The sequence below is a fragment of the Periophthalmus magnuspinnatus genome, chromosome 10 (genome assembly GCF_009829125.3).
Source record: "Periophthalmus magnuspinnatus isolate fPerMag1 chromosome 10, fPerMag1.2.pri, whole genome shotgun sequence".
NCBI classification, from domain to species: domain Eukaryota; kingdom Metazoa; phylum Chordata; class Actinopteri; order Gobiiformes; family Gobiidae; genus Periophthalmus; species Periophthalmus magnuspinnatus.
In genome coordinates this window covers 15,987,485-16,014,777 of record NC_047135.1, presented here as the reverse complement: position 1 = coordinate 16,014,777, position 27,293 = coordinate 15,987,485, and the positions used below count along the sequence as shown (strand labels likewise).

The window sequence follows — 27,293 nt, the reverse complement described above, 5'->3', positions numbered from 1 at the left end:
CTGATGGTGTCAAAGGCACTGGAGAAGTCAAAAAACATGACCCTCACAGTGGCAGCCGGTGTGTCCAGGTGGGGGTAGACTCTGTGGAGTAGGAGTATCATACATTGTACTGGTAGAATGGCCTGACCTCCTTCATATCAGCACATATTGTATTCAAACATCAAACTTGATACTCATTTCAGTAGTTATCTATACTAAAAAAAGTCCCATTCACAGGACAGAATTTAACCTTTCTTGAATAGCTTTAGATTGATCTTGAGCTTTATCAGAACAAGAGTAGGCAAGGCAAGGCAAGTTTATTTGTATAGCACAATTCGTACACAAGGTAATTCAAAGTGCTTTACAGAATAAGAAGGATATTAAAATCACACAAATCAAAACATAAATAATCATCATAAAATTACCATTAAAACAGAAGAGTGCAGAATAAAAACCTTTCAGTCATATGCACAGCTAAACAGAACTGTTTTGAGCCTGGATTTAAACATTGCCAAAGCAGAGGCATGACTCACATCTTCAGGAAGACGGTTCCAGGTTTTAGTTGCATAAAACTTAAACGCTGATTCTCCATGTGTAGTCCTGACTCTTGGCACCAGCAGGAGGCCGGTCCCTGAAGTCCTCAGAGTGCGAGATGGTTCATATGGCACTAACATGTTAGAGATATACTTTGGACCTAGTCCATGGAGAGACTTATAGACAGCCAGAGCTGCTTTAAAGTCTATTCTTGGAGCTACTGGAAGCCAGTGCAGAGACCGGAGCACAGGACTTATGTGTTCGTACTTCCTGGTTCTAGTCAGGACCCGAGCAGCAGCGTTCTGGATGTACTGCAGCTGTGCTAAGGCTCTGAGCAGGCCGTTACAGTAGTCTAACCTACTGGAGAAAAATGCATGGATAAGTCTCTCTAAGTCTGGCTTTGACAGTATACCTTTGATTTTTGCAATGTTTTTTAGATGGTAAAAAGCTGCAGATGTTATTGGTTTGATGTGGCTGTTAAAGTTCAAGTCTGAGTTCATTATTACCCCTAGATTTCTAGTCGATTTGGTTTTAGAGAGAGAGACTGGAGGTGACTGCTAACACTTTCTCTATGTTTCTGTGGATCAAAGATGATGACTTTCAGTCTTGTCTGAGTTTAGTTGAAGAAAGTTGTTTTGCATCCACACACTGATCTGTTGGATACAGTGGCAGAATGAATCCACTGGTCCATATTCACCTGCTCTCAGTGAGACATAGATCTGAGTGTCGTCTGCATAGTTGTGGTAGGACACATTATTGCTGCATATTTACTGGCCTAAAGGAAGCATGTAGAGATTGAACAACAGGGGTCCCAGGATTGACCCCTGGGGCACCCCGCAGGCCAGGGAATTTTTATCTGAGATACATTTTCCAATTTCGAACAAAGTACTCCCTGTTTTCTAAATAGGACTTGAACCAGTTTAGTGCCGTACCAGAGATGCCCACCCAGTCTTCTAGTCTCTGTAAGAGACTATGATCAACAGTGTCAAAGGCAGCACTCAGATCTAACAGGATCAAGACTGAGACTTTGACTGCATCAATGTTTAGACGGATGTCATTTGTCACCTTGATAAGAGCAGTCTCAGTGCTGTGGTGGGGTCTAAAACCTGATTGAAAAACATCAAAGGAGTTGTTAATTTGGAGGAACAGCTTTTTCAAGGACTTTACCTAAAAACGACAGATTTGAGATTGGTCGGTAATTGTTCAATATTGTGGCATCAAGACTGCTCTTTAGGAGAGGCTTGATAACCTCTGTTTTCAAAGCGCTTGGGAATGTTCCAGACTGAAGTGACATATTAACTATGCAAGTGAGTGGGTGAAAGCAACTGTTGAGCACAGACTTTAGAAGTTAACTGGGTATCACATCGAGGCAGCATGTAGATGAACTCGGATGGTGACAATCTCTTGGACAGTTTTTGTCAGTTACAGGTGCAAAAGTGAGTCAGCTCTAAGTGTCTAGGTGGCTGCTGAGGTGTTATTTGCGTCATGGAAGTGATGGCATTTTTAATGCCCTGAACCTTGTCATTAAAGAACACTGCAAACTCATTGCACTTAGATGTGGAAATTAATTCTAACCACAGTGGAGCTGAGGGGTTTGTTAATCTGTTTACTGTTGCAAACAGGACACAACAGTTGTTACTGCAACTTCCAGTAATGTCAGAAAAATACCTTTGCCTTGTTCTACATAAACTGTGTTGTACATATGCATCTTTTCTCTGTAAATCTCATAATGAACCTGGAGCTTTGACTTGCGCCATTCCCGCCTGACCCCTCCGGCACTCCCTTTTCTGTGCCCTGACCAAGTCACCGTTCCTCCATGGCGCTTTCTGCTTGTCTTTAACCATTTTAACCTTCATCAGGGCAATGGTGTCTAGAACATTCAAAACACTCGAAGTCACAGAGTTCAACAAATAGTTGAAGTAGTATATGCCCATAGACCACTAAGGGATTACGCAGATACTGCATAAGGCCATATGGTAATATAAAGAAAGTACTACTACTAATGTTAATGTTGAAATCACAGTCTGTTGTCTAAAGAAAAAGTGTTTTTATTACCATTTTAGCAACATTGGTATTGAAATCGAGTTTGAAATTTGAATATTGTGACAACACTATCTCCTTCATATTTATTATAACATTGCTCTAGTGTGCTTGGATTCAGTGTAATGTGTTTCCTCAGAATGACCTGTCCTCCGTCCAAGCGTTCTCGGGGTCTGGGTCCAGTTTTGGATTTGGACCCGTTTGATGAGGGCTTCACTCAGGACGACCTCAACGAGATCGACATCATCGCATCACAGGCCATCACCATGGCACAGGGGAAGTGGCCACAGCAACAGCGACAGCAGCATCCGGACAAGGGCACAACGGCTTCACTGGTGAGTTTAGACATGGTTCATTCCTGATTCAGTCTATTTTAATCACACACACAAGTGGTTTCAATCTATATTTGTTTGTGACCTAGGGCAATGGATACTTTACTGCAACAAGAGAGAAGAATGGGCCTTGAACACACGGGGAAGCGACGGTCGCTCGCTCTCCATTTATTTTCAGTGGTACCTGTGCGACACTGTGAAAATCGCTCGTCTCTCTCACCTCCGCGACAAGCAAAAGGCGTGCACGTGAAAACCTTGCGCTCGTGCATGTCGACGTGCACACGCGGGCCTGCGACGCAACTAATGAAAGTTGAAAAATGTTCTACTTTTATCGCTGTCACCTGCACAACAGCCAATCAGCGAGAGTTTGATTGATGAGCCAATGCACTGTCCACTTCAGAAACATCATGGAGGAGAAAATTATACTCATGGTGTCGGATTTCCCAATTCTTTTTGACATCTCAAAGAGACTACCGAGATATATCAAAAAAGCAGCTGCCTGTGAACTTGTTGGTGCCAGGGTGAATATGAGTGGTAAGTTAACATGCGCAAATTTGTTAATTCAGATAAATTTATGGAGGCTAATAACCAAATGTATTAAAGACTGATTCAAAATTTAAAAAATATATTTATTTAAGGTTTTTACATTAAACAGAATTAGCTGCAGAATAGGGTGGACCCAGGATCGCTTTTTTTAGTTTTGTAGAGTACAACCAATTGTAATATTTTAGTCAAATGAAGCAAAACTTTACAAGATTTCATTTTAGCGTCTTTTTCCCATCTACCGCTATTAACCTCAAAATTACCTCCAAATAAACAGCCAATCAGACGTGTAGGAGGCTCGCGATCTGCTCTGGAACAGAGCGCGACTTGACAAGCTGCCGCTTAGTCGCTGCAGTTTGTCGCTGCCCGTGTGTTCGGTTTTAAAGCCCATGCAATGAGTGTCGCTGCACGCTGTCGTTAGTCGCTCCCCGTGTGTCGAGCCCATAAGTCCCCAAGACTTCACTGACACATCGTTCAGTAAATCTGACATTAACCATATTTCTGGCCTCAGTATTAAACCACAAGGTTTAAGTCTGCTCTGTTTATTTATTTAAAGTTTCCTGCTTTCAGGTTGCTGTGTAATTTTTTTATTTCAGTACATCACTGTAGTATTTTGACTAACAGGTTTAAACTGACAGAACTATTATAGAGATGGGAGAAAGAAAGAGAGAAAGAGTTAAAATGCAATGGTCTAAAGTATGGTGAGAAACGCTCATCTTAAGAGTGAATGAACTGAAGGATAATTACCTCAATGCAGTCTATACGTGTGACATGTCATTACCCATCTGTGTGTAAATGGAGAGCACCGTCTTGTGCACCCTGAGCTGTATTAGAGTTAAACCTGTGTCTGTGGGTCTGTTTGAGTGGGATCATGTCTTTGTTTATATGTATTTGTATATATTTCTGATTTGTGTATTTTCCAGGGACCAGAGCTACGCTGGGGTCAGATCGACACTTGGAGACACACGCACAGCTCAAAAGGAAGGTAATAGCATCTGGGTTAAACCTGGGGCTCTTCACTCTTTATATTTTAAGTGTTATTGGAGAAGAGGATGAACCGTTGAGGTTTTATTATATTTGACCATTTAAAATATTATGAAATCTGACTTTTTCTTGCTCATACCAGTCTATTATTTTCCAGAGTGTAGAATACATGTTTCAATTTCACATACGTTTCAATTGAAGCAGGGAGAGGAGAACATGTTTAAAGGAGCCATATTCCACTATTTTCTGATCTATGTTCTAATCTTGTTTCCTCATCACAAACATACCCGGAGATGTGTTTTGTTTCAGACACACATTTTTAACACGCAAACCCTATTTACCCCATATTTAAGCAATGTTGAAACAGAAAACACCTTGTGATTTCATGTGGTAATACAGGAAGTGCTCCACTGTGTTTTTAAACCTCATACACTTTCACTAGAATCATTTGGGTAATTTCAGCCCTAGAATTCCCAATCACTACTGAACAAAAGGTAAAAGGATCTACTGCTTCATGACATCACAATGTGGAACAGAGCATTTTGAGCTTTGGAGATGTAGACAGATGAGAAATAATGGGTTACTCAAACGTGTGAATGAAAGACAACACAATTCCAGGTATGTTTTTGAGGAGGTAACAGCATTATAGCTCGGCACAAAGCTTGCTTGTATATTTTTAATTTGGAGCAGTTGGAGGTGCAGGTGGAGGAGGACATGTTTAAAAGATACAAGTTTGCATGTTTCAGTTGGAGCAGGTGGAGGAGGACATGCTGCTGAAGTCTGGGGAGATCAGGGTTCTGAGGGACTCTCTGAGAGCGGCTCAACAAGAAGCAGAGACCCAGAGATTGAAGATAGTCCAAGTCCAAACTCACCATCAAAGGGAGCAGAGCCAGAGAGAGAAGGAGTTGCTCAAAAAGGTACCAGGGATCAGGGACCAGGGACTAGGGACTAGGGACCAGGGAGTACAGAGGCTGAGTTTGCAAGTATCTGACCTCCAAAGAATGATGAGGTGGGAGGACATCTAACTGCTCTGTGGTGTTCAGGTGCAGAGTCTGGAGTCTCAGCTGCAGTTTAAGGAGGCGGAACTGAACGACGCAAGGAGCAAAATACTGAGCGATCGAAGGAGCTCCCCCCTCTGCAGGAACAGGTTTGACCTCCTCTGCATCTTCTCTGCATCTCCTCTGACATTTGACCCTCTCCTCTGACTTCTGAACCTCTCCTCTGCTCCTCTGACCCTTCCCATCTGTTCCTCTAAACCAGGGGTGTCAAACACATTTTCACCGAGGGCCACATCAGCAAAATGTCCGCTCTCAAAGGGCCAGATGTAAAATAAATCTAACACATTTTTTAACTTGTTAATTAACTGTTTCTGTATTTATTACTTATACAAGTTACAAATATTGCATAAGCATTTGCCTAGATGCAAAATATGGCTGTGTAACTGCATATCTCCTGATAAATTGAGATTTTAAAACCATCAAACTTTTTAATTTACCCTGTCAAGGGTCACATGAAATGATGTGGAGGGCCACATTTGGCCCGCGGGCCTTGAGTTTGACACATGTGCTCTAACCCCTTTGCTCCTCTGACCCTCTCATCTGCTCAGCTGACCCTTTCCTCTGCTCCTCTGGCCTGCTCCTGACCTCTGACTTCTTGTTTCAGTCCCAAACCCTCAATATCTCCCTCTGGAGGTTTCATCACTAAAGAGTCATTCAGTGCTCAGGTCAAAACCACACCTGTCCTGGCCAGTAGGAGCGCACCTGGGCCTGCCTCAGCCAATTGCACACCGGTGAAGACGCCATCAAAGAGCCGCAGACAGGAAGTGACACACGCAGACCCCTTCCTGTGTTTCCGAGCACCCAGAGCCTCACAACCAGGTCCGATCCTCCTCATCCCCCTCCAGTATGAAGGTACAATTGATGCAAAACATTTGAATGCAAATGTTGATATGTACACTGATAGATAAAAATATTCATTTTTTTACACTTAGAAATATAATTTTACACTGACAAATTTCTTTTTACAAGTTTGTCTTAGTAATTAAGTACAAATCTAAAAATTACGCTTTCATGAGTTTTGAGACACATGTTGTGTAGAGATGTTGTGTAACAGATGATTTGAACCTGAAGGCAGCAGGCTATAGGAGACCAGGAGTTGCTGTGGCAATGGCTAAATTGGTTGACATAGCAAAGGAGTAGCTAATCCAAATTCAGGCAGTATCACCATACTTACTGGCTTAAGAAGCCCTAGGACCATGCGCTGTGAGTACGTAAGTTGGGATGTGTGTCTTAGGTATTGCGTTGCCAGTTTTCACTCTAGGCTCATATGTTTCAGGTGATTTGTTGTTGCTTTGTCTGCAACAGTGGAGCTGTGGCACTGATGCGGGCGTGATTACTGTTTTGTCTTTTGACTTTAGTTTTATGACCGATTTCCAAAGGCTTCGGTTAATGAAAGAAAAACTCACAATGCTTAAAGAAATAACTTTAATCTGACAAAAGTAATAATAAATTAAAGCCGCAAGCGGCATCGAACGGCCCTCACGGGCCGTGCTTCGCACTCGGCCGACCTGGCACTTCCTGTGGGTGGTGCTGACACGCCACTTGCCTCTGTTTTATTACGGCTTTGGGCTGCATTTAGCACCAAACAAGTCAAAAGACATTCGAAGCGCTGATGCACAAAATGGAAAAATAAGGGTTTTTCCAGGCGTTGCCATGGCAACACTGTGCAAAATACAAAGTTGGCCCCCCGGACTTTTTTGACGGGAACGATCTGAAGAATCACTGTGCCAAATTTCATGTTCGTTGTTGTAATAAGTTGTTAAGACTTTGAAATGTACGAAAATTTGGAAATTTTCCCATTAGGATAACATGGGCTCTTTTGTGCATTGCCATGGCAACCCAGTGAAAAATATGACATGGGTCCCATTGACTTTTTTGATCAGGATGACATGAAGACTCATGGTGCCAAATTTCACATTATTCCATGAAACTAATATTGTTCCCATGAATGGGAAAAATTGGGAGCTTTCCTATTAGGATAACATTGGCAGTTTGTCACATCGCCATGGCAACACGGTGCATAAAACGACATAGGTCTGATTGACTTTATTGATTGGGATGACCCAATGGAATTTTGTGTCAAATTTAGTAACATTTGGGAAAACAAAATTTTCGGCCCTCCATACAAATATATTAGATGTTCTGTAGGGGGGCGCTATCACGCCAATTTAGTTTCATAATGAGTAGCTTTAGGCCGGAAAGTTTTACAACTGATTCGAATTTTAGCAAAATCGGACTTTGTATGAGCAAATGGGAGCAAATTTTGAAATTTGAAAATTGCTTCGCCGCACGGAAGCCGTGATAGGCATCATCATGAATTGGATAACTTTGCGTGCGTCAACATTGAGTCAATGGGCGAACCCATGCTAGCAAGAACAAATATGCATGTTCCATGCCTATGGCATGGGTTGCTAGGATACAGGAGTCTGTGCACGGTGCGACAGGGCTTCGCGCGCAACTTCGTGAAAACAGTCTGCAACGATGAGTGCATGGGCAAAGCTTCGTTGCGGAAGCAATAGGCTCTACGCCCTGTATGGGCTCGGGCCTAATAAAAATACCATGAAATTTAACCAATGAAAGTCAACCTTTTCAACCAAGCTTCAACAGAATTACTTAAAAAGTAAACTCATAAAAAAAGGCCTGGACAATATAATGATGGTACCCCTAGAAAAGACTGAAAAGAATATGACCAAAGGGACATGTTCATCAAAGGTGTGTCTACTAATTAGCATCAAAGGTGTCTACAATCTTGTAATCAGTCAGTGGGCCTATATATAGAGCTACAGATAATCACTGTGCTGTTTGGTGACATGGCGTGTACCACACGCAACATAGACCAGAGGAAGCAAAGGAAAGAGTTGTCTCAGGAGATTAGAAAGAACATTATAGACAAGCATGTCAAAGGTAAATGCTATAAGACCATCTCCAAGCATCTTGATGTTCCTGTGACTACAGTTGCACATATTCATAAATTTAAGATCCATGGGACTGTAGCCAACCTCCCTGGACGTGACCGCAGGAGGAAAATTGATGACAAATCAAAGAGACGGATAATACGAATGGTAACAAAAGAGAAGTTCTAAAGAGATTAAAGGTGAACTTCAAGCTCAAGTAACAGCAGTATCAGATCGCACCATCCGTCATTGTTTGAGCATAAAAAAGCCAGGTTGGAATTTGCCAAACTACATGTTGACAAGCCACAAAGCTTCTAGGAGAATGTCCTATGGACAGATGAGACCAAAATGGAACTTTTTGCTAAGGCACATCAGCTCTATGTTCACAAATGGAAAAATGAAGCATATCAAGAAAAGAACACTGTCCCTACTGTGAAACATGGAGGAGGCTCTGTTATGTTCTGGGGCTGCTTTGCTGCATCTGGCACAGGGTGTCTTGAATCTGTGCAGGGTACAATGAAATCTCAAGACTATCATGGGGTTCTAGAGAGAAATGTGCTGGCCAGTGTCAGAAAGTTTGGTCTCAGTCACAGGTCATGGGTTTTGCAACAGGACAATGACCCAAAACATACAGCTAAAAACACCCAAGAATGGCTAAAAGGAAAACACTGGACTATTCTAAAGTGGCGTTCTATGAGCCCTGACCTAAATCCTATTGCGCATCTTTTGAAGGAGCTGAAACATGCTGTCTGGAAAAGGCACCCTTCAAATCTGAGACAACTGGAGCAGTTTGCTCATGAGGAGTGGGCCAAAGTACCTGCTGACAGGAGCAGAAGTCTCATTGACAGTTACAGGAATCGTTTGATTGCAGTGATTGCCTCAAAAGGTTGTGCAACAAAATATTAAGTTAAGGGTACCATCATTTTTGTCCAGGCCTGTTTCATGAGTTTGTTTTTTAAAATAATTCTGTTGAAGCATGGTTGAAAAGCAATGTCTAACTTTCATTGGTTAAATTTCATTAGAATTTGTATTTATTATTACTTTTGTCAGATTCAAGTTATTTTTGTGACCATTGTGAGTTTTTCTTTCATTAACCGACAGGTACCGACAATTGTGTCCACGTGTGTATAAGTTGTGGATCACGGACTTCCTGGGCAAGAGGGTGGGTCCAGTGTTTCTATGAATGGAAAGAAGGAATTAATGAACGTACTGGTCTAATGTATTGTATTCAGCCCAGATGCTTTGAAGTTAACTTAAATGTACGTCATGTTTTCACATTAAACCCAATGCAATATTATATGAAGCCTACTCTGTTCTATAATAAGTGCCTTTAGGAAACCTTTCACTAGGTTAACTGGAGTGGTGTTGTTGCTGAAAATGTATGATCTAATGTTTGCAACCATTCATAATGCCACACTAGCCTTTAGCAGGCATAACTAATGCTCTCATCTCATTTTCTGAAAAACCTGTTAACACTTTTCTAGCCACACTGGCTTCATCTGCGCAATTTTCTTTAATATGCAACTTATTAAAAGGTTAATAATGCACATCATAATATCGCAAAAATGTGACATATTGTCTGAATTTGAGCTCCTTTGCTGTATATCAACCAGTTTAGCCATTGCCACAGAAACCCCGGTGCCCTCTAGCCTCGCACCCTGCTGTCTTTGGGTTCAAGTCAGCCGTTGCGCTTACAAATCCTTTTGAGACAAACTTGCTGCAACAAATATCTCAAAACTTGTGAAAGCGTAATTTTCAGATTTGTGCTTGTAAAATTACTAAGTTGTTCCTGTAAATTTGTAAATGTAAAACGCTATTTGTAAGTGTAAAAAAAACACACAAAAAAAAAAACATTACCAGTGTACAAATCAACATTTACACATCAGCCGTTTTGGAACAATTGTTCCTTCATACTCCAGGACCATTCACATTTGAGGGACAGGTTTAAAGTTCAGGTTCCAGTCTAAGAAGCCCATGCAGTTCTTAACATGTTTGTAGAGGTTTAAACTACAGGGTTTGCAACTTTTACACAGACAAAAACCCATGAGACACAGGAGGACATTTGGGAGCATGTTTGTAGAGGTCTAAACTACAGGGTTAGCAGCTTTTGTGGCATCTGACATACATATTTAAAAAAAAAGATTTGTCACTTTCTTTTTAGGGGGTGCCCTGCTTGGGCTCCTGTTGCAGCCTGTTTCGCAGAGAATCAGTCTGTGTCACCTCTTGAGTCCATCCAGGTACTGAATCAGGTCTAAACCAAGCCTAAACCAGGTCTAAACCAGGACTAAACCAGAACTGAAACAAAACAGAAACAGGACTAAACCACAACTGAACCAAGTCTAAACCAGGACTGCACCTGACTGAATCAGGACTGTATAAAGACTGAACCAGGATTGAACAAAGACTGAACCAGGTTGAACCAGGTTTTGACTGTTGTCTGATCTTGCAGTTCACTGGTCGGTGGCAGTGGTGATGTCATCAGCTCAGGAAATGGTCTGAGTCTAGTCCAGTGTCTGGCTTTAACCGGACTGAACCTGATGAGCCTCAACAGAATGCACAGGTGACAACAGAATATACACATGCCTATGCATTTATGTATAAGAATGTAACTTTAAAGTTCCTATATTACACAAAATTTATTTTTTGTGAGCTGTGTAATGCTGTTACCTCATCAATAATATACCTGAAGTGTTTTGTTTCATTCACACATAGTAAAAGCCGAAGTTAAATCTGTCAACTAGACAAAAAAATCTGTAGGAGTGAAGACGCTTTTCTGCTCATTCTTCAGTTCTGGTCATATCATTGGTGGGCACTGCCTAATATCTATCTGAAGGGAGGAGCTGACTACACTGAAACCAGAAACAGCTATTGTTTACAATTTCTGTATGTAGGTTAGGTCTGTTGACCTACACTAAGTGTGAACTGAGCCTCAGACCTACTTAGCATAATCATTCAGCCTAAACGAGCCTACTGGCTAGTTCGTTATGCTGAATTCACACTTAGTGATCTGCTAAGACTGTAGCTCAGTCCCTTCAGATATACGGCAATGTCCATCGGCAATCTGACCAGAACTAAAGAAGTTGATTGAATGAGCAGCGAAACATCTTCACTCCTGCAACTTTTTGTCCTGTTGACAGATTTAACTTTTACTATGGATCAGACCTGGATGACTGAAGGGCAGACATCTTCATTCACACATGTTTGAGTAACTGTTTATTATTAGTCAAAATGCTCTGTTCTGCTCTTCTGACGCCATGTGGCGGTAGTTTTCAAATGAATAGCTTCTTTTACCTTAAGTTCAGTAGAGATTGTCAATTGCAGGACAATTGCTGAAATTGTCTAAATGATTCTAGTGAAGATGTATGGAGTTTAAAACACAGTGGAGCACTTCCTGTATTACAACATGGCATCACAAGGGGGAACAGTGTTTTCTGTTTGAGAGAAGAACTCTAAGAAGAATCTAAATATGCAGGGTTTGTGTATTAAATATGTGAAGAAAACAAAACACAACTCCAGGTTTTCTGTCTCTCCCTCTCTCCTCTTGTGTATATTAAAGTCTTGTTTCTCATGCAGCTCAATACCTGGTGTGCTCCTCCTCCTCCCTCTCCTCAACTCTCACCTCTCCTTGCTCTCATCTCCCGACACAAATGGAGCCTTCTCTGCATGCACCTCTGCTGTCCCAGGAGCCAAAATGGAGGAGCAGGTGCAGAGCAGACTCAGCCCCGAGGAGAGTGGTCTGGTGGCTCTGAGGACGCTAACCACTCTGCTACAGCACAGCTCAGAGGTACTCACACCATATATGTAATCGTGACCAGGCTCAGAACAGGAATGAACCTCTCACTTTCATACATAAACAATTACCAGATAACTTTGTGGTGAATAATACTAACAAAACTAAATATATCATGACATTTTTTTGCATGCTCTAGATAAAAATAGTCAGAATAATTCAAGAGACATGAAAAGGCCACAAAAGTAACCACAAAAGTGCAGAAATCTCACTGTAGGATATTCCCTCTCCCTCCGAATGAAGGTTGACACTCAATTTTCAGATTTAAAGAAGACAGATTATAACTATATAGCAGGCACAAGCACAATATATGACTCCCGTGGACACTTTTTAATCACAATCACTTTTTAATTGATCTAAAACGACTCAATAAACAAGTCCGCTGATTTATGGATTAGAAAAGTGTGGTGCCCAGCGCCAGCAGAGGTTTTAAATGTCAATGCAACAAAGCACTGCATGCTGTCTGCCCCTCCCATGGATATTTTTTGAATTTGTACCAAAATAACTGCGACACTGCTGAATCCTACAGGTATCACTGATTAAGAAAATAAACAACGTAAGTACAGAGCAGTAAAGCAGAGCAGAAAACAGGTAGATCGGCAAAGTGATGTCTTGAAAATAAATGATGAAAGATTACTCAAACATGAACAAATCACTCCAAATACAACTTCAGAGGCTAAATGAGAAGGAAACAACTAATGTTATTTTCTGCATACAAGCCTCCATGAAAGGATCCATGAAAAACCTTGTGTGAAGCAGGTGAGACTGTGATCTGAGGCGGCAATGGAGGTACTACAGGACTGTTTCTAAACACATCTCTGCCACCCTATTAAGATTCCACATGTTCTGTAGAGATAGATCGAAATGCTGACAAAACGCAGAGGATGGACTGAAGCCTCCATGCGTATCCATATGTGTCTAGAACAGGGGTCCCTTTTTTGCACCATGAACCGGAATAATGTAGGTTTTGTTTTCATGGACTGGACTTTCACACATGGCAGATAAATATGGCAAAAATAAGATAAGTGCATAAAAAATACAACTCACCATACCGCTGAATCAGTGGGAGCCCTGCACTTGTTTCTTTGCGATGACATGGTCCCTTCTAAGAGTTATGGGAGACAATGACACTGGCAGTATGTTTCTTATGTCCAGTCTGCTCCGTAATTTTGTCTTGCAGTCACTGCAGAAAAGTCCGCTTCACACAGATAGGATGTTGGAAATGGTAGTAAGGTTTTCAGTGCTCTTGTGGCGACGTCAGGATATTCTGGCTTGATTTTCATCCAGAAGGTCAGCAGGGATGTTGTCTCAAACATATGTTTAAGACCATCCATCCATCCATTTTCTTCCGCTTATCCGGGGCCGGGTCGCGGGGGCAGCAGTCTAAGCAGGGACTCCCAGACTTCCCTCACCCCGGACACGTCCTCCAGCTCCTCCGGTGGGACCCCAAGGCGTTCCCAGGCCAGCCGAGAGACATAGTCCCTCCAGCGTGTCCTGGGTCTTCCCCGGGGCCTCCTCCCGGTGGGACATGCCCAGAACACCTCCCTAGGGAGGCGTCCAGGAGGCATCCTGAGCAGATGCCCGAGCCACCTCAGCTGGTTCCTCTCAACGTGTAGGAGCAGCGGCTCTACTCCGAGCTCCTCCCGTGTGACCGAGCTCCTCACCCTATCCCTAAGGGTGCGCCCGGCCACTCTGCGGAGGAAGCCCATTTCAGCCGCTTGTATCCGCGATCTTGTCCTTTCGGTCCATTACCCAAAGCTCATGACCATAGGTGAGGGGTAGGAACGTAGATTGACCGGTAAAATCGAGAAGCTTTCGCCTTCCGGCTCAGCTCCTTCTTTACCACAACGGACCGATACAGCGACCGCATCACTGCAGACGCTGCACCGATCCGCCTGTCAATCTCACGCTCCATCCTTCCCTCACTCGTGAACAAGACCCCGAGATTTAAGACCACTGTTATTTAAAGTCTCCAACAGCTAATCCTCTTGTTGCACAGACATGCTCAATTTGCCTGGTTTACTCACAAATGGGTCGCGGATCCATTCACATGCAGTTCGCGGGTCTTTTGTGGTTGGGAAGTAGCGCTTAAACTCTTGTAAAAGGAAAGACAGGTCATTGGGTAGCATCTGGGAGAATGCTGGCCCAGGTGGCGTGTCCTCCAAAATCTCTGCTAATGTTTGGAACATGTCATATATCCCTCAGTCCACTCACCGCCCCACAATTCCAGTTTGGCTTTGAATGCTGCTATTTTATCTGACAACTTGAAAACAGTTGTCATTTCACTGAACAGAGTGAATATATCGTAAAGGTAGGCGAGTTTGGCAACCCATTCCTTATCACTGAAAATAGCTGCCAGTGGCGAGTTTTTTTCCGCAAGAAATCTCTGCAGCAGCTCTTGTAATTGAAACACTCTGGCCAGTGATCTCCCTCTGGACCACCATCTAACTTCAGTGTGTAAAAGAAGGCGTTTGTGCTCGTCCTCCATCTGTTCACAAAGCTGCTCAAACAGACAGGAGTTGAGCGCATGTGCTTTGATGAGGTTAATAACTTTAACCGCATAATTCAATATGCTGAGATGTTCAGCTGACATTTTTCGGCTAACCAGCATCTCTCTATGAATGACACAGTGTGCGGACTCACATTCAGGTGCAACCTTCTTAATCAGAGTAGTTAAACCAGACAGCCGTCCAGTCATATGTAACGCGCAATGTAGGCTAGGCGGACAGTCTGCAAAAGGATGTTTTAGAACTAGATTCGGTAGGGAGGCAAGTGAATGAAAGACAGACAGGATAAAGTTGGTTATATGAATGATTGTATTAAATTATTTTTTGTGCAATAATAATAATAAACACTGTTCACTTGATAACATTAATTTAACATTTCACAAAATCATAGTGTACCTTTAAGTTAACTTCCTTTGTTTTAGGCTAATAACTGAAATATATCAAAATTCTTATCAAGTTGCTCAACAAAACAAAACATGTAGCTACATTCAGTGAAATTCATTGAAATTATGACCGCCAAATTACTCATATCAAATGTAACAAAAATAGGCATCAAATGGATGTAATTCACAAAACTTAGTGTCCTTTAACTTCTAAAAGTTTGGCCTTTAATTCTGTAAAAGTAGAATTACAAATCAGTTTGTATTTAATTAATAGAGATGCAAAATAAGTTGCACTCGCCACACGCCCTAGCGTTATAATACTTAGCCGTTCTATGGGGTATGACCTTATAAATTAGCATAACGATAGTGGTACTTTAAACTCAAACAGCGGTTTAAGACAACAGAATGACTCGCCGAGGGTTGAATGGGCAGTATGAATTCAGTAGAATCACATTTTAGGGTTTAAATGATGAGCACGCCGACTCCATAGCACAAACGGCACGAGCCGCAGTGAGCAGCATCGGGAACACCAGAAGCAGGAAGTGACAAGGGCGAGCCAGGTAATATCGCGCTCACCGGTGCAGTAATAGGTGAGGCAATTTAGGTCAAGTGGGTTACACAAAGAAGCAGCTCCATCTGTGCACACACCGACACAAAAGGACCAGTTGAGTTTTTCTGATATATAATCATTTAAAGACTTGAATAGTTCTGCGGCCTTATGCACATTGTCCTGCTAAAAATAGCGCATGGTGACTTTTTAATCCTCTCCAACAATTGCGCCTCTATGTCCTCTGCTATGTCCTTCGCTATGTCCTCAATGTGCCTGGTGACAGTGCGAGCTGAAAGAGGCACCTGTGCAACGTTTTGACTGCGGCTTCCCTTAAAATATCCTTGGTGGCAGGCAGGATAAATTCTTCTCCAGTCATGAAAGGTTTCTTTGCCTTAGCAATACCGTTAGCCACTGAGTATGATGCTCTCAGTGCACTCGCATTTATTGGTGTGGTGGCTCTAAGTAGTTGCTTCTGTCCTTCTTGCTCATGTTTTTTTCTTTCCAAAAACTTTAATCTAAAATTTAATCCCGGGTGCTTAGTCTCCATGTGTCGAAGCAGTTTTGAAGATTTCATTGCCTTGTTAGCCAGCTTTTCCCCGCGTATTATGCAGAGCAGACTTGGCGCGTGAGAGTCACCTGTAGCGATAAAAACCCATATTTTAAGTAGGACTCCTGGTATTGTCTGTTAAATTTATCTTTATTTTTCTTGGAGGTCATAGGCCTCTCTTCTGGCTCCTCAGTTGGCCTTTGCAACTTTCCCCTTTGCAAAAAAGCTCTCCAAAGACTTTTGTTTTTGGTTAATTTTCGCTAGCTGGTAGGTTTACTTTTGGGCAACGTGTCTGATATGTTATACATGATACATTGTCGTGGAGGACAAGAGCATATCTAGCACAGATATAAAGTACTTGCCATTATATCATATAGATTTCTGTGGCGATTTCCTTCAGGATTTTTATTATGTACTGTATCTATGGACAAGCTTATTAGTGTGTCATGAGGGACAGGCAAGAAGATGCGGTCGCTGATAAATTTACTGTTTTTGTGGGGTCCGGTAGCAAATCCATAACGGACTGGTACCGGACCCCGGCCTGGTGGTCGGAGACAACTGGTCTAGAACAGGTTTGGGCAAACGTTTTGACGCACCGGCCACAATGCGTTCCAAAATTTGACAGAGGGGCCGGCCAGGATAAGTTAAGTTAATAATTAATTTATAATGAATTTCAGTTAAATAGACATAGCAGAAAAATTGTGAACAAGGTATACCTACTTTAATATAATTTGCTCACGATCAGCAGGCCATGTTAATAAGCCCTAAGGGCTGTGTGTGGCCCCTGAGCTGTAGTTTGCCTATGCCTGGTCTAGAATGTGGAGCATAAATTAACCTTTAGTCTTCAAATCTGATAATGAGGAGGCATTGCGGAATGCCAGAGCAGATTTGAACCATGTCATCAGATTTTCTAAATGTACTAAAGCACAAAGTTAAATGTTTCTAAAGTCACAAAGCTCAGGACTTCTTCAATGACCCTTTGTAACACCCCTCACATGTGGAAAGATCCTGAACGTCACCAAGAGGTCATCATGGACTTCAGGAAGTGCAGTGCTCCTCTTCTCATCAACAACTCTGCTGTGGAACTGGTTAGCAGCACCAAGGTGCCTCCACCCATCCTGACAACATTCTACAGGAGCAGTGTTGATACTTTGCAGCTGACATCATCAACATTCCCTGGGGCTGTGAAGCTAACAGAAGCACTACTATGTTAGAAGCTCTGTCACTCAAGTTAGACTGAGCTTTATTTTAGCACATTTTATTCAGACCAGAAAGAGCTGACTTGTTTGCAACTACAACAGGTGAGATGATTTGTGCTCTAAATGTACATTCACAGTGAATGTGATACATGATTCCCATATTAACCCTATGTGGAGACTCGATATGTGACTAAAGTGCTGCGGCGCAGGTTACGCAGGCGGTGCAAACCATTTTCCACATTTCGGACGTATCGAGTGGATGGGAGTTCAATCGCAAACAAGTGTGAACAATGACTGGGTGTTTAGCGCAATATAAGCACAGAGCAACCAGTGCGAACATTAATGGCAGTGTCCAACATGCTCTACATCTAGATACGGTATAATTACGGGCCAATGTCAATCACGTATCTAATCTTTAAATGGATTATTCTGTGCCAGCTGCTCAAAACTGAGGTGCTCCATGACAGATAAAAAATGCCATGTAGAAATCTCCTTTTTATCATGTAAAGTCCATGTGTGTCAATTAAACCCTCTCGGGGTGCAACCTCTGTATCCTGTACCTCCTCTGCTTTCTGTGTGCTGAGAATTTCCACAATCTTTCAGTTAATTCCATCAGGTCCAAAACTTTAGATTCTGCTCCAGGCTTCTCACACATGCTACAGTTCCCCTGGTACCGCAGTTCCCTGGGCTATACTCTGGGCCGTGGGTTGTCACAAATAATACAGTGAGGCAAATAAGTATTTGAACACCCTGTGATTTTGCAATTCTCCCACTTAGAAATGGAGGGGTCTGAAATTTTCATCTTAGGTGCATGTCCACTGTGAGAGACATAATCTAAAAAAAAACAATCTGGAAATCACATTGTATGAGTTTTAAAAATAATTTATTTGTATGTTACTGCTGCAAATAAGTATTTGAACACCTGAGAAAATCAATGTTAATATTTGGTAGCCTTTGTTTGCAATTACAGAGGTCAAACATTTCCTGTAGTTTTTCACCAGGTTTGCACAGGCTGTGGGGGAGTGGGCCAAAATCGCTTCTGCACAGATCTTCTCTAGATCAGTCAGGTTTCTGGGCTGTCGCTGAGAAACACGGAGTTTGCGCTGCAGAGCTACAGTTATGCATGCAGAAGCCGGGGAGGGCCATCCACGGTCTCACTGAGCCACCTCCAGTGAGCATACTGCCTCTGACTGCTTGATGTTAAATAAGGGTAGACAAGACCACAGACCGTGGAGCATCCATGATCCAACATGATCTTAGGCCCAGACCTCTTTACCTGTCTTTGGCTTTGACTCTGGCTGCGCAGTACTTAGATCTCTGCCTGTGAGGCCCCAGGAAGCGCAGAGCTTCACCAGCCAAAATTCACAAAGTTTTCCATGAGCCAAGGAAAACACCATAATTGTTTAAAAATATGTAGCCTAAATTATTTTTATTTTAGGTCTACTGATTTGAGGATAAAAGTAGAGTGTGATTATTATTTGCAGCAGGGAACACATCTCTGCTTTGTAAAAATAAAACTGAATCAGCTTCGGCAATGTGAATGTTGTAGCGACCAAGGTGTGTACCACATAGTCGTGTGCTGCCATTCACACATCAAAGACACCCTTGACATGCGATGTTTGCCCCAGACCAGAAACATCAGCGACCCTTCACTCCCCCATCATTGTCATTTCTTGTTGAGATTTTGCAGCATTTGTTTTATCCTATGGCTGTCAGACTGCTGAATTCCACGTTAAAGGGATATAATGTATAGGCACTTTTCTAAGGACTGCTGCACTTTTATCTGAATTTTTTATCATATTAGCCGACAGCAGACTTGTTTCTTTTATTAAGTTGTTTTGGATGCTGGACTGGTCAACGGGTGTCATAGATTATAACTACAGAGCAGACACAAACACAATGTCTTCTTTAATGTGTTTTAAGTAATTCATGCACATGGACAGCAGGAAGTAGCTCTACAAAGTAAAACTGCAACCAAGTGAAATTTGACCAAATATCAAATAAAATGCACTAGCAATGGAAAAAATACACATGTGAGTTATTTACAGTCAGTTTATACCCTTGTTTGGGAGATAACACTGGATGTATAAGTCACACAAACAAGTAGTTTTAATAGTAGTTAATTAGTAAGACGATATATGTGTGTGTTTTTGGAACAGGTGGTGGAGGCTGTTCTGTTGGAGAAAAGTAAAAAAAACACAACAGAAGCAAAGGTAAAACCCTGTGGCAGAGTGGTAAGCCCATGTATGGCATGGGCTTACCCATAGGCAGAGTGGTAACATTTGTTCTTTTGTGTTTCAGGTTGTGGACTCGGTTTCCCAGAGTCCTTTGCTGCCCTGTGTCCTCAAGCTGTGTAGAGCTCCACACAGAGAGATCGCATGTGCAGCGCTAACCACTCTGCAAGTCCTGGTCCGGAGAAGTCCAGAGAAGCATCGGGACAGGTCTGAACCAGGACGGTTCTGAACCAAGGGGTCTGAATCAGGGCGGACTGAACCAGGACTGAACCAGGACTGAACCAGGACTGAACCAGGACTGAACCAGGTCTAACCCACTTTTGTTGTGTCCTGCAGGCTGCGCTGTGTTCTCTCGGAGGTGTGTGCATGTGTATCAGCAGATCAGAGGTTAAATATTGTGAGTTTGTGTGTGTCTGTCCTCATGGCCCTCAGTGATCTCAGCCTGACCCTGCAGCTCTGCTCTCAACATGGTAATGTCCTATGATACTACAGATAACTGTGCTTGTAATAATATTACAGACATTATCAACTGTTTAAAAAATTGTAAACAAAAACATTTTAAATTGCTGAATGCGAAAAGTGAAATGGAACATAACGTGATGTTCTGGGATTTACCTCAAAATATCACAAAATATGAAGTATCTTATATTTAGCCCTATTCACACTGTAGTTTAACCTGGGGGCATCTGTAAAACTGAAATCACCCCACAATGTCTGTATTTTTTGTGTTCATTCATATGGGATAAAACATGTCAGTAATCCACCAGTTTTTACAGACTTTATTCTGGAAATGTTGGACTGATAAACACCGAAACATAACAACCTTTTAATTGATTATGTCGCCAATGTTGCTTCTATTTTATGTGTGTTTTTAGCATTATGCACCTGTACAGTAGCATCATATGCAGTGTTTCTTACTTCGTTGATGCAATAAGAATGACATCCATACGACAGTGACATCCATATTATGAACCAGTGACAGCCTCTCTCTGTTAATCTGTTCACACAATAGTTTGTATATATAAATGGACCGCTTCTGTGAGCCTCGCTATTTTGGTCTTAAAATGTTCAAACTAATTCGCTGACACGATCCTGGGGTGTTTATTTCACTCTTTTGTCCATAAATCGACATGTGAACATTTATAAGAAAAATCAGGTGCCTTCTTTCCCTGAGGTTGCTCCCGCTAGCATTAGCAACAGGTTTGATTGAGAGCATTGTAAAGCGTCCACTCCCTGCTAAACAAGTGGTGCAGCCTCACTCTGGATTGAATCTTTGGTTGGTATGATACTCACGGTCGTATTTGCAAATATGAAACCAAATTGGTCCCTATAACTGCTAGCCTCGCTGACCTTCATTTGGAGCTGAACACTATGGGTGATGTCACACTCACTTTTTTATATAGTTTATGGCTCACGTTAATACAGCGCATTGATCCAAACTTTCCAAACTTCGGAAAATCTGGGTGCTTTTGCTGCAACGAGCCTCCATGCTACTAGCTCCTTTTGTTGCCAGTTAAATGGGGTTGTACTTCCTGGTCAAGTCTTTACTGCAGTTTGTTTTATGTTTTTTAGTTTTTAATTGTAGAAAAAGCAATAACTGGATTAGAGTATGGCAAATTCATATTGTTAATTTAGTTTGTATGTGGACCTAAAATGGGCCATAAGATATTTTGAATTGCTTTTAGCTTCAATGCAATGACGAAAAACAGGCCAATTTACAGCCATGAGCCTTCGCACGGGACTAGAATGAACTGAGGAACTGAGTTTGCAGAATTACAGCAGGTAAAATTCGGTGGAATTTTTGCAGAAATTTTTATGAACATGGATGATTCTCACAGACATAGAAACACTGACAGGGTTCAAAATTATTACGATTTACCCGAGCTCCTTAGGTAAAACTACTCCTGTGTGAATAGTGATTTCGTAAATGGACTACCTACTGTAGTCTACAGAGACAGAACACAGAATAAACATGTTGTAATAAGTTTAATTAAAAAGTAGTAGTTGTTGTCATGGTAGGATTAGCAACTGTAGTGGAAGCAATAGTATTATTTCAGACCCCTGCAGCACTAGTAGTAATTCAGATAGTAGTAGTAAAGTATTTGGTTGTGCTGCAGAGATCTGACTAATGGGAGTAGCAGTAGTAAAAGTACTTATTCTAGTTGCGGTAGTAGCAGTAGTAGTAAAAGTACTTGTTCTCCTCCAGAGCCCTGTGTAGTCCTGAGGTTATTGCAGTTTGTTCGGAGCAGATCTGATCCAGAAGCAACTCACAGAGACTGGGTCCAACTCAACCTCAAGGTAAAACCACCAGCACCCCCTTTACTGTGAATGGAGTGTCCTTTCCCCTTAGTTCATCTGATAGACAAGAGGTTGTGCCAGTTTTTGTTTCATGTGGCTAGGCCTAGTAATTATAGAGATGTAACCAGAAACCAGGTCAACAAATCTGTAATCTGACAGTTAAACAGCATCTTCCACCTGAGAATTCTAACCTATCCTCTAACTCGGGTTAAACTAGAGGGATTCTACTTTGTCACCTCAGACCTACAGTGGCTTGACAAAATTTTAAAAAGTAAAATACTTTTGCAAGTCACAACCACAAACTTAAATATTTTTTAATTTGCATTTTATGTGAATAAGTAACACAAAATGGTACATAAGTGTGAAGTAGATAGAAAATTATACATCATTTCCAGATACAAAAAAAAAACAAAACTGAAAGGTGCAGTGTGCAAAAGTATTCAGCCCGCCTTTTGCTGCAATTACAGCTGTAAGTCTTTTGCGGTATGTCTCCACCAGCATTGCACACTTACAGACTGAGATTTTTGCCCATTCTTCCTGGCAAAACAGTTCAAGCTCTGTCAGATTTGATGGAGACCATTTGTGAATTGCAGTTTTCAGATCTGGCCACTTCCAGATTCTCAATTGGATTTAGGTCCGGACTTTGACAGAGCCATTCTAACACATGAATATGTTTTGCTTTAAACCATTCCATTGTCTCTTTGGCTTTATAATTAGAATCATTGTCCTTCTGGAAGGTGAACCTCCGCCCCAGTTTCAAGTCTTTTTTTTTACTCCAACAGGTTTTCTTCCAAGATTTCCCTGTATTAAGCTCTATCCATCTTCCCATCAACTCTGACCAGCTTCCCTGTTCTAGCTGAAGAAAAGCATGAGGTGCCACCACCGTGTTTGACTGTGGGGATGGTGTGTTCAGAGTGATGTTCAGTGTTAGTTTTCCTCCACATGTAGCGTTTTGCTATTAGGCCAAACACTTCAATTTTGGTCTCATCAGACCAGAGCACCTTCTGCCACATGTTTGCTGTGTCCTTCTAGCGAACTGTAAACAAGACTTCTTATGGATGGTTTTCAACAATGGCTTTCTTTTGGCCACTTTTCCATAAAGACCAGTTTTGTGTAGTACACGACTAATAGTTGTCCTGTGAACAGATTCATCCACCTGAGCTGTGAATCTCTGCAGCTATTCCAGAGTCACCATGGGCCTCCTCTCTGATGAGTGCTGTTCTTGTGCATTCTGTAAGTTTTGGTGGACGGACATGTCCAGGTAGGTTTGCAGTTGTGCCAGACTCTTTCCATTTCTGGATGATGGATTGAACAGTGCTCCTTGGGATGTTCAACGCTTGGGAAATCTTTTTAGATCCAAGCCCTGCTTTAAACTTCACCACAACTTTTTCTCTGACCTGTTTTGTGTGCTCCCTTGACTTCATTTTGTGGTTTGTGGCCACTTCTGTGGCCTTCACAGCACAGCTGCATTTATACTGACACAAGATTACACACCCGCCCGGATCCGGGCGGCAGTCGAAGGCGGGGACCTCGACGACCGGATCTCCGGACATGGAGACTAGCTCTGGGGACGTGGAACGTCACCTCGCTGGGGGGGAAGGAGCCTGAGCTTGTGCGGGAGGTTGAGCGTTACCAGCTAGATATAGTCGGCCTCACCTCCACGCACAGCTCGGGCTCTGGAACCCAACTTCTTGAGAGGGGTTGGACTCTCCATTTCTCTGGCGTTGCCCGCGGGGAGCGGCGGCGAGCTGGTGTGGGCTTGCTCATTGCCCCACAGCTCAGCCGCTGCGTGTTGGGGTTCACTCCGGTGAACGAGAGGGTCGTGTCCCTGCGCCTTCGGGTCGGGGACAGGTCTCTCACTGTTGTGTCGGCCTACGGGCCAAACAGCAGTGCAGAGTACCCGGCCTTCTTGGAGTCCCTGGGAGGGGTACTAGACAGTGCACCAACCGGGGACTTCAACGCCCATGTGGGTAACGACAGTGACACTTGGAGGGGCGTGATTGGGAGGAACGGCCTCCCTGATCTGAACCCGAGTGGTGTTTTGTTATTGGACTTCTGTGCTAGTCACAGCTTGTCCATAACAAACACCATGTTCGAGCACAAGGGTGTCCATTGGTGCACGTGGCACCAGGACACTCTAGGTCGGAGGTCGATGATCGACTTTGTTGTCGTGTCATCTGACCTCCGACCGCGTGTCTTGGACACTCGGGTGAAGAGAGGGGCTGAGCTGTCAACTGATCACCACCTGGTGGTGAGTTGGATCCGCTGGCGGAGGAGGAAGCCGGACAGACCTGGCAGGCCCAAGCGCATTGTGAGGGTCTGCTGGGAACGTCTGGCGGAGCCCTCTGTCAGAGGGGTCTTACACTCCCACCTCCGGGAGAGCTTCTCCCTGATCCCGGGGGAGGTTGGAGACATGGACTCCGAGTGGGCCATGTTCTCCACCTCTATTGTCGATGCGGCTGCTCGTAGCTGTGGTCGTAAGGTCTGTGGTGCTTGTCGTGGCGGCAATCCCCGAACCCGGTGGTGGACACCGGAAGTAAGGGATGCCGTCAAGCTGAAGAAGGAGTCCTATCGAGCCTTGTTGGCTCGTGGGACTCCTGAGGCAGCTGATGAGTACCGGCGGGCCAAGCGTGCCGCGGCTCGGGCAGTCACAGAGGCAAAAAGAGAGATCCGTCCTGAGTACCTCAAGTCTCTGGATGTTGTGGGGCTGTCTTGGCTGACACGTCTCTGCAACATCGCATGGCGGTCGGGGACAGTACCTGTGGAATGGCAGACCGGGGTGGTGGTCCCTCTGTATAAGAAGGGGGACCGGAGGGTGTGTTCCAATTACAGGGGAATCACACTCCTCAGCCTTCCCGGTAAGGTCTATTCCAGGGTACTGGAGAGGAGAATCCGACCGATAGTCGAACCTCAGATTCAGGAGGAGCAGTGTGGTTTTCGTCCTGGTCGTGGAACACTGGACCAGCTCTATACTCTTCATCGGGTCCTCGAGGGCTCATGGGAGTATGCCCAACCAGTCCACATGTGTTTTGTGGATCTGGAGAAGGCATTCGACCGTGTCCCTCGTGGTGTCCTTTGGGGGGTGCTCTGGGAGTATGGGGTCCGGGGCTCTTTGCTAAGGGCTGTCCAGTCCCTGTATGACCGGAGCAGGAGCTGTGTTCGCATTGCCGGCAGTAAGTCAGACCTGTTCCCGGTGCATGTTGGACTCCGCCAGGGCTGCCCTTTGTCACCGGTTCTGTTCATTGTATTTATGGACAAAATTTCTAGGCGCAGCCAGGGGCCAGAGGGGGCCTGGTTTGGGAACCACAGGATTTCATCTCTGCTGTTTGCAGATGATGTTGTCCTGATGGCTTCTTCGAGCCAGGACCTGCAGCAGGCACTTGGGCGGTTTGCAGCCGAGTGTGAAGCGGCTGGGATGAGAATCAGCTCCTCCAAATCCGAGGCCATGGTTCTTGACCGGAAAAAGGTGGTTTGCCCTCTCCGGGTGGGTGGTGAGTCTCTGCCCCAAGTGGAGGAGTTCAAGTATCTCGGGGTCTTGTTCACGAGTGAGGGAAGGATGGAGCGGGAGATTGACAGGCGGATCGGTGCAGCGTCTGCAGTGATGCGGTCGCTGTATCGGTCCGTTGTGGTAAAGAAGGAGCTGAGCCGGAAGGCGAAGCTCTCGATTTACCGGTCAATCTACGTTCCTACCCTCACCTATGGTCATGAGCTCTGGGTAATGACCGAAAGGACAAGATCGCGGATACAAGCGGCTGAAATGGGCTTCCTCCGCAGAGTGGCCGGGCGCACCCTTAGGGATAGGGTGAGGAGCTCGGTCACACGGGAGGAGCTCGGAGTAGAGCCGCTGCTCCTACACGTCGAGAGGAACCAGCTGAGGTGGCTCGGGCATCTGCTCAGGATGCCTCCTGGACGCCTCCCTAGGGAGGTGTTCTGGGCATGTCCCACCGGGAGGAGGCCCCGGGGAAGACCCAGGACACGCTGGAGGGACTATGTCTCTCGGCTGGCCTGGGAACGCCTTGGGGTCCCACCGGAGGAGCTGGAGGACGTGTCTGGGGTGAGGGAAGTCTGGGAGTCCCTGCTTAGACTGCTGCCCCCGCGACCCGGTCCCGGATAAGCGGAAGAAAATGGATGGATGGATGGAAGATTACACACAGGTGGACTCTTCTTAGTCATTAGGTCAACATTCAATCTTTTCAAAATCATCAGGCAAACAGTTGGTTGTATTCAAGAAAAAGGGGGATGAATACTTTTGCATACTGTACTTTAAAGTTTTTTTATTAAAAAAAATGGAAATCTTGTAAAAAAAAAAAAAAAAAAAAAATCCTTCCATTTCACACTTCTGTGCCATTTTGTGTTGCTCATTCACATTAAATGCAAAGAAAATGTATTTAAATGTGGTTCTAACATAACAATATGTGAAAAAGTTCCAGGGGGATGAATACTTTTGCAAGCCACTATATATGACAGATTCAAACCAGGCCTGAACCAGGCTTGAACCAGGACTAACATTTGGTCTGGGTCTTTTTCAGGTGGTCCGCTTTTTGAGTCAAATCCTCACTCAGAGTTCAGACAGATCCACAAACATCCACTGCCCCTGCTACAGCGAGGTAAACCAAGACTGAGCCAGGACTGAACCAGAATCATTCTGGACCAGGACTAAACCAGGGGTCACACTTATAAAACAGTATGTGGACTAAAAGTATGAAGAAAACCAAAACTGCGCTCATGTGAAAAAAATATTTGGCTTCATAAAACCCTCTATACGCTCCAGCAGGTAATTTCCTTCTAATAGATTGCATCTGCAGCAGAAATTTACATGCATGAGCCCACTTCTTGCCTTACCACTTTAACACCTCAATTTCATCTTAAAAGGACAATACAAAGTGAGCTCTGAATGTCAAGTTTGGGATCTACAAAAGGCAATTTAACATTAAACGTCTTATATGTAATGTTTTGACCCCATTTTATGTGTACTCACGCTTCATATATGAGACCCCAGGACTCAACCAGAACTGACTTTTTTGATTCCAGATGGTGCAGTGTGTTGTGCTGGTTCTACACCGGCTCTGGTTGGACCTCAGATCCTCCCAGGCCCCACCCACATCTGCACAGACCCAGCCTACACCTGCCCACCTGAGTTGGCGGGTCATGGGGTCACTACGAGAGACAGTGCTGCTGTTTCATTGGCTCCTTCAGAACCACAGCCGCTTCACCGAGAGTGTCAGAGGAGTGTTACACCTGTACGACCAGGTGATCCCGGTGCTGAAGGAGACTGTGAGACCGATCTGCTATAGCCAGGGTAAGACCAGGGCAGGACTAAAGCAGGACTAAAGCAGGACTAAAGCAGGACTAAAGCAGGACTAAAGCAGGACTAAAGCAGGACTAAAGCAGGACTAGACACCAGAGGGTGTCAGAAGAGTG

At 43.8% G+C, this 27,293-nt stretch overlaps 1 protein-coding gene across 1 annotated transcript in view; it reads left to right on the top strand.

The window, feature by feature from the left end:
- Positions 1-27,293, top strand: part of atrip (ATR interacting protein) — a 38,651-nt gene that overhangs the window by 10,988 nt on the left and 370 nt on the right. Inside the window, 15 exon segments of the mRNA XM_055224882.1 lie at positions 2,693-2,823; positions 2,826-2,888; positions 4,352-4,413; positions 5,159-5,329; positions 5,456-5,559; positions 6,075-6,289; positions 10,526-10,601; positions 10,814-10,924; positions 11,938-12,148; positions 19,500-19,553; positions 19,642-19,781; positions 19,911-20,044; positions 21,781-21,872; positions 26,402-26,479; positions 26,904-27,171. Of these exon segments, the coding sequence (XP_055080857.1) occupies positions 2,693-2,823; positions 2,826-2,888; positions 4,352-4,413; positions 5,159-5,329; positions 5,456-5,559; positions 6,075-6,289; positions 10,526-10,601; positions 10,814-10,924; positions 11,938-12,148; positions 19,500-19,553; positions 19,642-19,781; positions 19,911-20,044; positions 21,781-21,872; positions 26,402-26,479; positions 26,904-27,171 (1,910 nt within the window).